The following is a 14,786-nucleotide window of genomic DNA, read 5'->3' as shown; positions in this document are numbered from 1 at the left end:
TTTTCTCCGACTTGTTAAATTAAGAATTTGCAGTGTTTGGTACTTCTGATGAGATGTTTTATGTGTTTAGGGGTGGGGTGCGTACATTTTATTGAGCAGATGAATTCTCTGGTGCAGGTGGCGGACAGTGTGGTGAGCAAAGGTCGGGAAGCCCTGGAGCACGCCATCCGCACTGCTGAGGCTATTGTTCCAGGTGCACGGGTTGTGTACGGTGACACAGACAGGTGTGTCAACCTAGCATGATTGTAATTTCACTTAGTTGGTTTGTGCCATTGTTATTGTGAAACATACAAGTCAGCTATACTGCGCAGCAAAAACACATAATTGTGGCGGCGTAACCAGTCCGCCATGCAGTGTTTCCATTTTAGTTGGTCTTTATGTCTTGCTTAGTGTCAAAAATGCTGTTTAATGGATTTAAAATGTTTAGGAAACTTTTGTACATATTTAGAAGACTTTTAGCAGATCTTTAAGGGCTGTTTTAGTGTAGGGGCAAGTAATCTGCAGTGATCTGCATTGCCTGCTTTTGATAACATACACATAATGACTAAATGGCTGATCATGAACTTTTTCAGCACGTTTCATGCTGCAAAGGATGCAGTTTTATTCAGAAGACATTCAAGAACTTCTCTGCTGACATATTAGCAAGTGTTTTAAAAAAAACCTTCCTTGCTTATCTCTAGTCAAAAGTGCCTATTTTCGGCCTGCCCTAGGAAGGTGTTCAAGCGAGAATCGCAGCTCACAGTGTCTGATAACAGTATTTGCCCGATTCTAACACACACCTTTCTTTTTTCAAGAAAATTGAGCAGAAAATTGCCTGCGTGGGTGCCAATTAGACAAAATACCCAAACCGCCTTTGCGGCATTCGGATGCTTTACCGCTTTACATCTATGTATTGCGGCGAAGCTGACTTTAGAAGACCAGCTGTCGTGCAACACATATTAGACCCTTTTTTCGTGCTGAAAAATCAGGTGCATGTTAGATTTCTACTTTGTTTAGATGCTTTAATGTCATTTGTATAATAGTCTTCTGCTTTGGACTCATAAAAAATGGATGTGCCTTTGATTCGATGGCTGGTTAGAATCAGGTAAAAACTGCCACATGAATCAGTGGTTTGTTCTGGTAGTTCTCCTGCATCTTGTTTAATTCGACCCATTGGATAATTCAATCTATTCCATAAGTCCTGTCAGGGTCGAAATAACGGAAGTCAACTGTACGGGGTGACGTTTGACGTGGTTATTGTGCAGCCTGTTTGTACTGCTGGAGGGCCGGTCACGGGAGGAAGCCTTCCGACTGGGCCAGGAGATTGCTGACCAGGTGACAGCGCAGAATCCACGGCCAATGCGCTTGAAGCTGGAGAAGGTGAGTGCTCACTTTTTAGTTCACGGCACTGGTTCGCATGTTGCGCGTATCGTTCAAGAGATCTGCATTGATCACCGACTTGCAGAATCTAATACAGTTAAAGCTCGATATAACGAAGTCTGTAAAATCGGCAATTTGCTTTGTTGCCTATATTGAAATTTTTCAAAATTGAAATTGAACTTTATAGGCAAATAACTACAGTCGCTTACTGATTTTTCTACACGGGAAGGGCAGCAAAAGTTTCTTAATTATAGGGCAATTGAAAAAACGAAATAAGAGGAAAAAATTCGTTTTGTTAAATTGGAGAATCGGCAATGAAAGGTATGCTTTCGTGGCGTGTCGACGATATGTTCATATCGGCGGTACCAATTAAGCGAAGCCAGCTACGCTTACGCATCCACTCTACTCCCACGGCCGATAGTGTTGCCTGCAGCAGGACGACGTTATCGTGAAAAGTGCTGGCAGCAGGCAGAAAATGCTGTGTCTGCCTCTCGCTTCAACACATCTCCGAAACTCGAGATTACGGAACCTCCAGTACTAAATGCGCGGGAAGGCAGTGCACATGATGCCATACCATCTTGGCACGCCCACTCTTTGCACATGCGGCAGATTACCCCTAAAATAGGGCGTGCAGGCTGCATACGCACTCGGCTACGCTGACAGCCATGCACAGCCAGAGACTGTGGACTGTCTTTACAGTTGAGGTCTTGCAGTTCATCACAATCGGGCTTTGTGGCCTAATAGTAATGAGTCTCTCCTCAGCTACAATCAGCAGTGTGTATCTGTGTGCCTCTGCAGGTGTACCAGCCGTGCGTGCTTCAAACCAAGAAGCGGTACGTCGGATTTGCCTACGAGAGCCCTGACCAGCAGGAACCAAAGTATGATGCCAAAGGCATTGAGACTGTGCGTCGTGACACTTGTCCTGCTGTTGCTAAGGTGAGGGTGCTGCTCAAAGTTTTCAGTGCCATTGGTGATGCAGTTGGTGATGGTAAGGATGTGAAAGCTCCTGGAGATGTCAGTTGAGCATCTGCGGTATGATAAAACTTGCAGATATGTTGGGGTGCATCCTCGCATGGCAAGGAAAAACAAAACCTTGTCCAGTACTGTCATTTCATTCATTATGGCAGTGCGAAAGAAAGCGTGGACAGGGAACATACAAAAGAGGCACCAGCACTGAACTTAATTGATTGTTATTGACTGATTGTTTATTGCGACATGACATGCTGCCATAGGAGAGGGTCAAGGAGTGGAGGGGGAAGAAGAAGGGGGATATTTATGTTGCCAAAATCACACAACGTTCTGTACATGGGCCAAGCCTTATTTGAGTTAAACTAATTATTTTTTGGACTGTACCACTGCAGGTGCACTCACACAAACGTTTCTTTCATTGTTCTTGTGAAGGCCTCAAAGATACATTAGAACCTTATTGATACATTCCCATTATGTACGTTTTCCTGGTGCCAATGGCTCGTAATACCAGTTAGTACAAGACTTTTCGGCAGCAACGTTCAGTACATCGCCAAGCTGTGATAGTGTGATACGTTTTCTGGCTGCTAGATCCCATGTAAACAAGAACATGTGTGAGGCGTGCGCGATAGAGAAGAGTATATAGCTGCCCACGCCGGCAGCTTCACGGCAATACTCGCCTGCTTGTCTTATGTGGAAACGCCAGTGTGAACTCGGTTTCTCATTTTGGTACCAGCAACTCTTCTCTGGGGTCGTTGCACACGACATTTACAGCTATCACCGCCAATCCTATTGCTCTAAGCGTCATTGCCCATCTGTTTCACAATGCGTGGTGCCGTCGGAAGCGTAGCGTATGCTTTCAATAGGCGATAACCGAAATGTGCCGCCCTTCCCTGTTGCAGGCTGCGATCATATGCCTTTCCTGGCCGTTAGATCCGATGTGAACAAAAAAAGGTGGGAGGTGTGCGCGATTGAGAATGGTATAGAGCTGCCCGTCCCACTTGAAAATGACGGTGTGCACAGTTTCTTATTCTGGTGCCAGCAAATCTTCAGTTGGGTCGTCGCATGCCGCATTCACAGCTATCGCCTCCAAACCTATTGCGACAAGCGTCTTCACCTATCTGTTTTACAGCACATCGTGTGTAGTGCCATTGCTAGCGTACTGCACGCCTTTAGTAGGCAATAATCCAAATGCACTGCCATTCCTTGCTGCAGGCGGCCCGACGTGAGCATCAAGTTTCACTTTGGCGGCATCCTGTATTGCCCACCAATTTGATTTGGCTTCGGTTTCCCGTTGCCCTCTTAAAACACCACGCAATAGGAAAACAACAAAATGCATCTCGGGTTGCCAGAGCACCACCAGCCCGATGCGTGTCGGCACCTCGTGCCGAAACGATCCGCGCGACGCTTTGCATTACGTAGATGTCAACAATAGTTGAGTCTGGCAAATTCTTTTAGTTACTTCGGATTGTACGTTTTCCCGGCTAATACATTTTTTATCGCGGTTCTTTCCAAAGTATATGAATGAGGTTCTACTGTATTCCTTTTGCCTTGGTCAGTAAAAGTGCGCAAGACATGCATTTTGCTGAATGCTGGAGTGCATAGGCATTAATGACAACGATCAGCCAAAGGTCCCCTTGCACTCTGCGTGTCAACTGTTGCACGGTGCTCTCGCAATCTTTCGTTAACGAACCTTCTTGTCGGCCCAATGAAGCATCTTCCACGGGACAGTGGTATTATGTGACCATGCCTTTCCTGCATGCTACGAGGCGTGTTTTATTATTCATAGAGCAGTCGTGTTTCCATAAACAATCGGCACGGGTGGGAATCCTGCACCAGTTGCGCCATTTTGATGCTCTCACCTAGTGCTGCGCTGAAAGCAGAAAAATAAATTGCACCATACTGGGCCAAAACAGCTTTGGCTCTGGCAGGCATTTGTAAAAGATTGGCAGTGCAATGCAAGGTGTTGTGTGGTTGGCCTAGGAGGTCTTGTAAAAGTAGCTTTCGTACTCCAGTCATCAGTGCACGCCAAGAGCTGCACCCAATAAGGCCCCCTGGATAAAAGTAAAGGTAGCAGCATTCTTTTATCTTGTCGCCTGAGCCGATGAGCGAGGGCAGGCAAGGAGGTCCAGGGCTTGTGTGCACCTTCCTGTTGGTGGAGCCGAGTCGCGTGGTTGTGCTGGCACCGTTTCCGTGGAAACAAGCACATGAGCGTCCTCGCGCTGCCATCTGAATTTTTTTCTTTGTTTTTGTTTTTACTCACCCCAGTGCCATGACAGTGCCATTACAGCAGTGCTCAGCCCCGTGATCGTGGCAATTGCGATTTCTGATATCGCAGCAGTTGCATTGCTGCGAAGTGGATTGTTGCAATCAAAAAGAACTACCGTATAATGCGGAATATAGGTCGACCCCCTTACATTGAAGTAAAGAAGTCAACATAAAAATTATAAGGCACAAAACATTGTTTTATTTAGTGGTGCCGCCAGACTCATCACCTGCTCATTCGTCTGAGCTGTCTGAACTCTCGTCCGAAGATGACTGCTTTTTGCTGGCTGTGTCCCACAACATGTCATCCTTGGTGCCGTCGAAGGAGTTGCTAATGCAACACTTCTGGAATGCCCACACCACCATATCGTCGGGCAGCGAGCGCCAAGCCTGCAACACCCATGTGGCCACAGTGGCGAGAGGCGGCCTGCGCAGCCGGCCAGTTGGGATCGTCGGGTTGTCGCCGGCCATCCACTGATTATATTGTTCACGGACACGGTCTTTAAAGGGCTTAGCACGACGTCCATTGGCTGAAGTGTTGAGGTCATGCCCCCCGGAATGACGGCGAGTTCCGTCCTCCCGTCGCGGAGTGCCTGCTTCACACCTGCGGTCAAGTGCCCGGGAAAGGCATCCAAGACGAGCATGCTCGGACACCGCAGGAGTGCGCCGGGTCTCCGATTCCAGACGGTCTTAATCCAATTGAGCATGAGGGCCTCGTCCATATAGCCCTTTTCATTCACGCGGACGACAACATCCCGCGGGAAAGCCTCTTTCGGCAGCGTCTTCCTCTTGAAGATTATGTATGGGGGCAGCTTTCTGCCGTCTGCAGTACACGCGAGCATCACCGTGAAGTGCGAATGCTCGTTCCCCGTAGAAAGAAGCTTGACTTCTTCTGCGCCGCGTTCGCACACTGTGGTGGGCGACGGCATGTCAAACCACACCGGCGTTTTATCAGCGTTGCCGATATGTCCCAACATGTAGCCATGCTGCTGCCGGAGACGGATAACATAGCGCTGGAATTCGACCAGCTTGTCCTCGTATGCCTCTGGCAGCTTCTGGCAGATTGATGTGCGCCGTCGACAAAGTAAGTAGGACAAGCTGGCCTGGCTCTTTGAGCGAGTCCCGTCACAAGTTGTTTGTGCTCACTAACGATTGCTTTTCAAAATTTTTATGAGTCATTTTCCCTCATTCTCTTGTGAACTGGTCAGGCCGTGGCCCTGACAGCTGGGCCCCTTCCCTCTGTCATTGGCTGTGACGCTTTCCTCTGGGTCACTGCCAGATGGTGTTTGCTAACTGCCATTGCTAATAAGGTGTTCATTTTTTGTATTCTCCAGCGTAAGCTAATGTGGATTAAAATGCGGGACTTTTTTCAGATGCACTTTCACTTGTGTGTGCTTTGCCTCCATAGCTTTCTCTTCATAGCCACAGAAAGTTGTCTGCAAGTATAGTTTAATTTTTTTGCCAATAAATGTAATTGCAGTGTTCCAACATGTTAAAATGAACTAACTTGTTAATAAATGCATCTGCATATCGTTATTCAACTCGATATTTGATGCTAAGTATTCGTATTTGATTCGTATTTGAAAATTTGATATTTGCACACGCCTACTTTTTTTGTTAGCAAGTGTCATTACTTGTCATCTTTTTTTGTTACTTCTTTCCTTCCCTTCTTCCTGTCCCCCATTTCTACATTTCTGTCCCTTTCTTTCTGAAGAATAGGCAAGCATAGCACCCCTTCTGGTGGCAGTTGGCAGCCTGCTCCTTGCTTCCCCTGTCCTCTCTTTCAAGGGTGTATATGTTTTCACTCCAAATAATAATGATAATACACACTGCTCTCGCTACAACGGACCCTGATAATCCTGAAAAAAAAAAAAAGTTCATTATATTCGAAGTGCATTGTATACAAGATTCTCGGTAGGTTGTGAAATGGCAGAACTTTGCACATACCGCAGTCTAACTCGCAAATGAATGAAAAATAATATAATCATCAGAGTAAATAACTATACAAATGAGTTTACGCGGGAATCGTGCCACCATGCAGCACGGTGCGCCCTCCTGTTTGCCATTTGTAAGATGCTGACAAATGGCAATTTTACCCTACTAATGCACATATGTGCTCTTACAACGGCAAGATTAACAATGGAGGGTAACTGACCAGTCAGCACTCCCGTGCTGACCGCCCGGTCTGAGCTCGCCGCCGCCAGTGAACGTTGACCACAGTTTGTTTCTCACAGAAAACAGTGGCCGTTAATATAAATCTATGTCTTTCTTTTATCTTTTGCGACAAGTGACGACCGCTGTGAGATATGTCGCATAAACGAAACGAGAGCCACGGTAGGAGGCAAGTTCAACTTGGAGCCTGCGTCTGGCTGCTGCTGCATGGCATGCGAGATGGGTAGACCACATCATGCACCTCACAGTCCAATCGCCACATAGCAGCATATATTTTTTTTTTGTATGAATTGACACGATAAGAAGTATAAGAATTCACAAAATGGTGCATTTTGCGATCGTCAACGGTTGTTTTTGAAGCACCGTAGGCTACAGCATTGATTCGAAGTCGGTTAGGCTTAGCAGCACGCTCGATGTTTCGTCTGCATGGAGTTGACAGTGTTGGGCGGCGGTGTTCCGCTTGTGGGGTCGATACAATGTTATGATTGGGGGTTCAATCCCATCGCTCGTGATCCGTTGTCAAGATTGGAGTCGGGCATGAATTAGAAGGTAGCTGGCCCATGCCGTCATCCAACTCATCCACGCTGAGGACGTTGATGAAGGGAAGGACTGCTTCTCATTGAAAACGAGGAATAAGGGTTTATTTACAGTATTTATATCAGTCTAACATGACTGAGAAAGTACATCAGTCTAACATGACTGCTTGAGAGAGAGTGACCTGAGCAGCCGCACAACAGCAGTTTTTAAACACTTGGTCCTCTCCCGATACAAGGTGACGCGAACGTTCGTTCAGTCATTTTAAACAGGCCGCCTCTCTCCGGGACGGGTTACACACACACACGCATACACACCGGTGCGAAGGTCCAGAGCCGACGTCAGAGGGGCTTCGTAGAACTTAGAGCCGTTCCGGGTAGCGCGTTGTCTTGCGTCTTGGTCGGTGCGTGGGAAGGAGCCTGCGTCGGCGTCCCCGCGTCAACTCCCCCACCTGTAGCAGATCAGGTCGGCGTTGTGCTGTTGTGCACAAAGCCTGCTTCGTCGAACTCCTTCAGTCACAACGGCGATGAGGCTAGAGCGTAACGGTGACGGTTTCAGCACAAAGCCTGCTTCGTCGAACGCATCCTAGCTGAAGCGACGGAGAGTGGAGGATGCGCGTATTGTTCATGACACAAAGTCGACTTAGTCACGCCGTGGCTAGAGGTTGCCGGTGACGCTCCCGGAATGTTGCCTCCAGTCGCAACTGGGTGGCAAAACTTGCACTGCAGTTGGCCGTTCTTAACAACAAGGACTCTTCGCAGGTGGGCCATTGCGGGAAGCTTGCCGCTAGTGTATTTGTTCCTTAAGGAAAAGTGCATATTGGCAAAATCCGCGACCAACCGAAAATAGTTGCATGTAGTGTGCTGCCACACGCATGCTTGCTGTGTGTTGTATTTATGCCACATAGACAAAATTTGCCAAAACATTTGTCTGCTGTAACCGACACTTCGTTATAGCCGGGTCCATTGAAAGCAGAATTGGTTACATTGATAATGTAGGCAGACCAATCTGAGTGAGTGGAATAGTCTGTTATATCCGAAAGTATGTTGTATGCGGATCCGTTGTAATGGGTGTGGACTGTGTATGTTTTCACAATAAGGTAACCGGTTACATGTCATTGGTTACTGAATAAACTTAATTACAGAAAGTGCTTCAGAATCAAAACAGTAATCGATCAGTTACAAAACTACCGAAAAATGTAATTGATTACAAATAATTAATTAACGTATTTCATTGCACGCAAGTGTTTCATCTCACTCGCCATGACGTGTTTCAGCCTCCGAGATTGGTACTATCGTATGCAAATGTATCTGTAAGCAATCGCTGCGCGTTGAACAGGTGATTAACTGAGCTCGATATGTGCACAGCTCCTGGAGAAGATGCTGCGGGTGCTGTTCACCTCACGTGACATAGTTGCAGTCAAGCGCTTTGTCAAGCTGCAATTGTCCAAAATCCTGGCCGAGCGGGTTAGCCCCCAGGACTTCATCTTCGCCCGCGAGTTTCGCGGTCTGCACGGCTACCAGCCTAGTGCGTGCGTCCCTGCTCTTGAGATTACCAGGTGAGACTTGCATTTCTTGAACATCATGCGATTTCGACGGCTTATGTTGGAACTTATTTGGTGGACAAAGCATAATCCTTGTAACCCACTGGGCTTTTGAAGGGCTCCTAAACCATTTCTGATAAATAAACAAGACAGCTGCGTGCTCCTCTCTAGGCTTTTGTGGTTTTCTCCGGGCTTTCCACATGTCCGATGCTAGCAAGGTCATTCGTGTGACGTCACCAGTCTAAACACTATTAATTGGTCCATGTGCGAGAGACATCGGTGCCGACCTGTCTGCTAGCACTCTTGCCATGCAGTCGCACCGCCCGCTCTTTCTCTTTGTCTTGCTTGCCCGTCGTGCGCAGTAACCCCCTTTAGCTACTTTGCACTGCTCCTGTGGCAGAAACAGTGTAGCAAAAAAGTGCAGCATCCTGATAAGCTGAAGTTGATAATGTTTTCAGTCAAGAAAAGAGCGCCAACATGATCTTCGGTACTGACATAGCATACACATGTCTTCCAAATATGTATGTGGCAAGAAGGAGAGAGCACCTGTGGATAGGGTAGCGAAGGCAAAAGTGACACCGCATGCTCGCCTTCAAGCTCGGAGTGGTTTAGGGGCCCTTATAGCTTATGTCGGAGAGAAATGTAGCGTTGGTGCACATGTCGGTATCTTTAAGGGGCACTTCGACCATCAAAGAAATGGGAGGTGCAAGAGTCAGCTTCGTTCAGTTGATAACCTTATTTGTGGAAAAAAAAAGGGTCCATAAATTGCTCGTGCGTTACAATCGGATGTGAAACTAAGACCATCTTCGCGGTGTTCGCAACAGCCTACCGTCAAGCACATCACCATCACTAGACGGCGGCATAGCATGTTTACTTGAACGTTGCTGTGGGTTCATTTTATGCTTGACTACAATCACTTTCGGAGGTACTGTCACTTTTGTGGGACTTCGTGCGACCTTGCATGAGATGCGTCGGCGTGTACGATAACCAGCATTTCTGGCACTGTGCTAAGAGTTGCTATTTGCACAGAGTGCCAGGAACTCTCATGGCTGCATATTTGGACAAGTTCCATGCAGAGTCAAGTAAAATATTGTGAACGGGATAATAGTATCTGTAAAAGTGATCGCTCAAGAATACCGCCTAGTGTGCTTGGCATCTGTGGCCAATGAAGCTCAAGTGGCGACGATGATGTGCCACTTTTATTATGAATGCTGTTTATAAAGAAAATGTTTTCCTTATGTGAAGGTAAATTGTGCACGTCTAGTTTTTTTCTGATTGCAAATATAGTAACATGCTACATATTTTCATTTATAAATTGGCTGCATGTTACATTCAGGTGCAACTTACATTTAGGTACACTTTTATTTTCTTACTTTATGCCATTGAAAATTGGGCTTGTGTTGGATTCTGGGCCAGTGACACAGGGCTGCTGCACCATTACAATGCAGGTTTGTTTTTGTCTGCCGAGGTGCTTGGAAGCTCACTTCTGGTTGACATTTCTTAGCCAATTCCTCTCAGTTCTTCTGATACAATTGCCATCACTGCCATTAGGTTTAGTAGCAGATTAGTGTCATAACTGCACCGCAGGACTTTGTCACTCTTTCGGCAGACATGGCACTAAGTTGCATTTCGACCATTGCAGGCGTCAGCTGCGGCGTGACCCTCGTGCCGAGCCACTGGTTGGGGAGCGAGTTCCCTATGTGGTGGTTTACGGTCACCCGGGCCAGCGGCTGATTGAGCTGGTGCGGTCGCCTCTAGAGCTGCTGTCGGGACAGCTACGCCTCAACGCTCACTACTACGTGGCGCGCGTCATTGGACCTGCGCTCAACCGTGTTCTTCGGCTACTTGGTGCTGATTGCCTCCAGTGGTGAGTGTTAACCTGCCTGCCATAGCGTTTCTCTATATACTACCCTGGGGGAAATCTGGCACGACTCTCTACACGAGTTACTTAAAGGGCAGCACTTTGATGCCTTAAAGGCTCACTAAAAGCAAATACACTCAAGCCTTGTTATAACAAAATGGGATATAGTTAGACCTGGATGTAACGAACTTCTGTGTAACAAATTCCCAGATTTAACGAATTTTTGTCAACCCCAAGTGCCACCACAAGCCCAGGTATCCCTGACCTGCACATAACGAAGGCATTGTGGCAAATGACTTTGTTATAACGAATTTTCGATGTTCATCATTTATTATTGCGAGCAGTAGCTCTACCAAAAATTTGGGTTTATAATGCATAACTTTTGTAATTGATAAATAAGGCAAGTGGCCAACTGCGAGAGGAACGCATGTGATCACAGCAAGCCAGAGAAGTCGATCCAGTGTGCCGTGATGATGGTGATGAAAGCCACTAGTTCACCTAGCACCACTCTATGAAAAGCAGATCAGCCTCTGCATTTTTTGCTTATGCATCGTGATGCCAGGTGTCACTACCGTGCTTGCCTGTTTTTGTTTCATTTAGGCTTATGCGTGTTGGTGTGGCACGGTGGCAGGTGTGTGAACGTGAGAGCAGACGCAACATGAGTGTTAACGTCTGCAGTGTATCGCACGTTTCTCACGGTGTTTGTTCGCTTCGAAAATGAGTTCAGCAAGAAAGCACAAAGCTTTGTCTTTCGAGGACAAGCTTTCAACTGTGAATGCGGTTGCCGAGGGTGAGTGTATCGCACGTTTCTCACGGTGTTTGTTCGCTTCGAAAATGAGTTCAGCAAGAAAGCACAAAGCTTTGTCTTTCGAGGACAAGCTTTCAACTGTGAATGCGGTTGCCGAGGGTGAGAAGAAGGAAGCCGCTGCCCTGTTCAACGTTCCAGCCAGCACCCTATCGGCATCTTGAATGCAAAAGAAAGCATTTGCAGTGCAGAAGAGTCGGGCACAAGTTCGAAGAAAGAAAGGAATAAGTTGTCGACTTACGCGGATGTGGACAAAGCCATGTTTACGTGGTTTTTGGACACACGGGCACGAAACGTGCCCATAAGTGGCGCGATCTTGCTGCAGAAAGCGAAGGATTTTGCGTGCATCCTGGGACACAAAGACTTAAAAGCTAGCAACAGCTGGTTGCAAGGATTTGAGAGCCGAAATGGAGTTGGTGGAAAAATCATTAGCGGTGAGTCTGCCTCTGCTGACAGCGATGCTTTTGCATCGTGGGTTGCCAAGAAGCTGCCTGGCGTTCTCAGCTGCTACAAGGTGGTTGACGTCTCAACATTGCTGAGACGGCTCTAGTTTATTAGATGTTGCCAAATCGCACGCTGCCACTTAAAGGCCCCTCACTAGGTCTGACCATTTTGAGCTGACAAGCGCAGAGCATACAAATGCACGCTAGGGATTGTGTTTGCAAAGAATTGCATGGCTGTGTGTTGTGGAAAGGTCTGAAATTTCAATCCGAACGCCGTTTTCCCTTTTCCTCGCGGCAACCGCACTGCAAGCCAGACGGTGACGTACTTGTGTCCCTGCGCCTACGTACTCGTGTCTGCAGTATGACGTCGCTCGTGGTGACACGTCACTTCGAGAATTATTCAAGACAACATTTATCTGTGCGATCCGTTGCTTAAATTGACGAATTGAAGTTTAGAGAAATAATAAAACACACAAACGGAATGTCTGCGTGTTTTTTGTTTTACTTCGCACCGAAGCAAGAGAGATGCACTTCTGCTTCGTCTGCTTTTTCACACGGTCATGCAGTCATGTGCGCAGGTACCGAAACTATGCCATTTTCTAATGTGTTCCAGTGCGTGATCGGGCTCTGTGATCAGCTTGTTCTACCTCAGTATTCATGTAGCACTGAATTATACTGCTAGTCATATGTCCTTGTGCACAGCACACAAGCCCGTGCGCTGCACGAAAAGAGATAATCACAACAGCTCGCGTGCAACACTGTCAGTGTAAGTGCACAGCGCCGGAAAAAGAAAAGTGAGGCAAAAAAAGAAATGAAAGCGAGGCCCGTGGCGTATGCGTCACGCGATCCTTGAGGTCCGGTATGGGAGAACGCCGGGAAGGAATTTCGCTTGTGGAGGCTAGACGGGGCGAGTGGAGAGAGTGTCTTGCTTTGCAGTGGAGCTCTCCCCCTGAAATCATGAGTTCGCAACACTGAAATATTTATATCTCGGCTATTAATAAACCAATTTGAAAAGTTTTTGCGGCAGAACACTCCCTATAGAACACGTAACAACTTCCATCGTATAAAAAACATTTCCTATGGAGCCTGGTGAGGGGCTCTTTAAAGGAGAGGACTGCCGCAGTGGCAGGCAAAGCATACTCTACGTGATAGTTTTGCTTTGGGCCACAATGGCAGTGACATACGAATCCCGTTTGTTATCCAGAAAAGTGCCCAGGCTAGATGCTTCAAGGAACGAAGTGAACGCCAGTTAAATATGTGGCCAATTCTAAAGTGCGGATGTCACGGGCAATCTTTTCCAACTGGTTGAAAAAGTTCAATGAAGACATCGAGTCACGAGGTCGCAAAATCTGCTTGCTGCTCAACAACTTCTCTGTGCACCACATCGGCAGCCTTCAGCTGTCAAACATCGAGTTGATATATTTTGCACGTCCCTGATACAGCCATTGGACAAAGGAATCAACAGCTTCAAATGCTGCTACAGCCATCAGGTGATAGATAAGATCCTTCTGGACATACGTTTTGAGTGGCAGACCAAGATAAACGTATACAGTAGCCGATCAATTTTCCGGACCTCACAGGGAGCGAAATATGGTCCAAAATATCAAACAGTCAGAAAAATTAAATTTATTGGGCTTAGAGCTGCTAAAGAAATTCCCTAATAATGCCCTGCCTTAGAGGGCAGGGAATCGCGCGGAGGCAATCAGATTTGCTTATAGCAAGAGTGATGTCGACTCCGTATACAGTAAACAAGAGCGTCACCGTGTTGGTGATCTTTGTTGGTGGAGATCGCTATGGAGATCGAAGAAACGAACCACGTTTCTTTGCACCACTTGGCTCTCGTGAAGGTACAGGAAGGGGTGCCGATCACAAATGCGAAGCTGCACAAACATGCACACAGATGCGACAATGTCTCCGAGACATGACGAAACAAACCACGTTTCTTCGCGCTGCTTGGTTCTGGCGAGGGCACAGGAGGTGGCATCGGTCACACAAACGCTAAGATGCACAAACACGCACAAAGATGTGACGTCTCCAAGACGCGAAGAAACGTGGTTCGTTTCTTCGCACCACTTGGCTCTTGCGAAGGCACAGGAGGTGGCCATAGTGGCTTTACTTGATTGGTCAGGATTCTTCTAGGTGCTGAAGCTTCTCAGGAAGTCATTTTTCACTTTTGAGAACAACACAACCTTTTGTTTGAGCGGCACTGAGCTTGTGGAGGCATCTTTGCTGCTTGGATCGCCTGATACGGTTCCACAACACAGCAGACATTCCAGGCAACAGAGCATATGTGCAAGATGATGCTTATTGAGCCAAAGGAGCAGTTCATGAACTGGCACCACAGTTAATGCTCGGCACTTTTTTTTTTTTTTTCAGGAGAGGGCTTCATACTCTAACCACAGATCAAAGGGAATAGCAGGTCGAAAAAAAAATGTTTTCTTGCTAGTCTTGTCCTTCTTGCTGCTATACTGCTGCCCAGCTGAGATTTAGGCAGTGGGAAAACCCACCTGGAACACCTTTCATTCCGGCTTTTAACTTCATGGAAAAAAGCATAGACTGTAGTGCTGAGCTGTTTTCGAACAGCCAAATTTAAATGAGGCATATATATTTTTACGTGTTTGCTGTATATTTGGTTGTTGCACACAGTTTTTTCAATGCACTGAGACTTGAGCAGCACTGTGCCCTTATTATGATATCCAGAGGATGCATCATTACAAGGTGATGATGCACGCAAGACGTGCGGCAAAGTAGCCCCTGTTCTTGTCTTAAGGAGCATGTTGCAGTATTGTATCTAGCGAAATGTCTTTCTCTGGAAGACATGCAAAGAAAACATGTCTA

General features: G+C 46.9%; 1 protein-coding gene across 2 annotated transcripts in view; it reads left to right on the top strand.

Annotated features, from left to right (window-relative positions):
* PolZ1 (DNA polymerase zeta catalytic subunit) overlaps nt 1-14,786 on the top strand; it is a 164,189-nt gene that overhangs the window by 147,295 nt on the left and 2,108 nt on the right. For both annotated transcript variants that reach the window (XM_055066363.1, XM_055066362.2), the window contains 5 exons: nt 118-224; nt 1,245-1,359; nt 2,158-2,295; nt 8,664-8,854; nt 10,482-10,706. In XM_055066363.1, coding sequence (XP_054922338.1) covers nt 118-224; nt 1,245-1,359; nt 2,158-2,295; nt 8,664-8,854; nt 10,482-10,706 — 776 coding nt within the window. The remainder of the gene's footprint in view (nt 1-117; nt 225-1,244; nt 1,360-2,157; nt 2,296-8,663; nt 8,855-10,481; nt 10,707-14,786) is intronic.

Source organism: Dermacentor andersoni, chromosome 6, assembly GCF_023375885.2.
Source record: "Dermacentor andersoni chromosome 6, qqDerAnde1_hic_scaffold, whole genome shotgun sequence".
NCBI lineage: Eukaryota > Metazoa > Arthropoda > Arachnida > Ixodida > Ixodidae > Dermacentor > Dermacentor andersoni.
The sequence above is the reverse complement of the archived record's forward strand: the minus strand, read 5'-3'. Positions and strand labels throughout refer to the sequence as shown.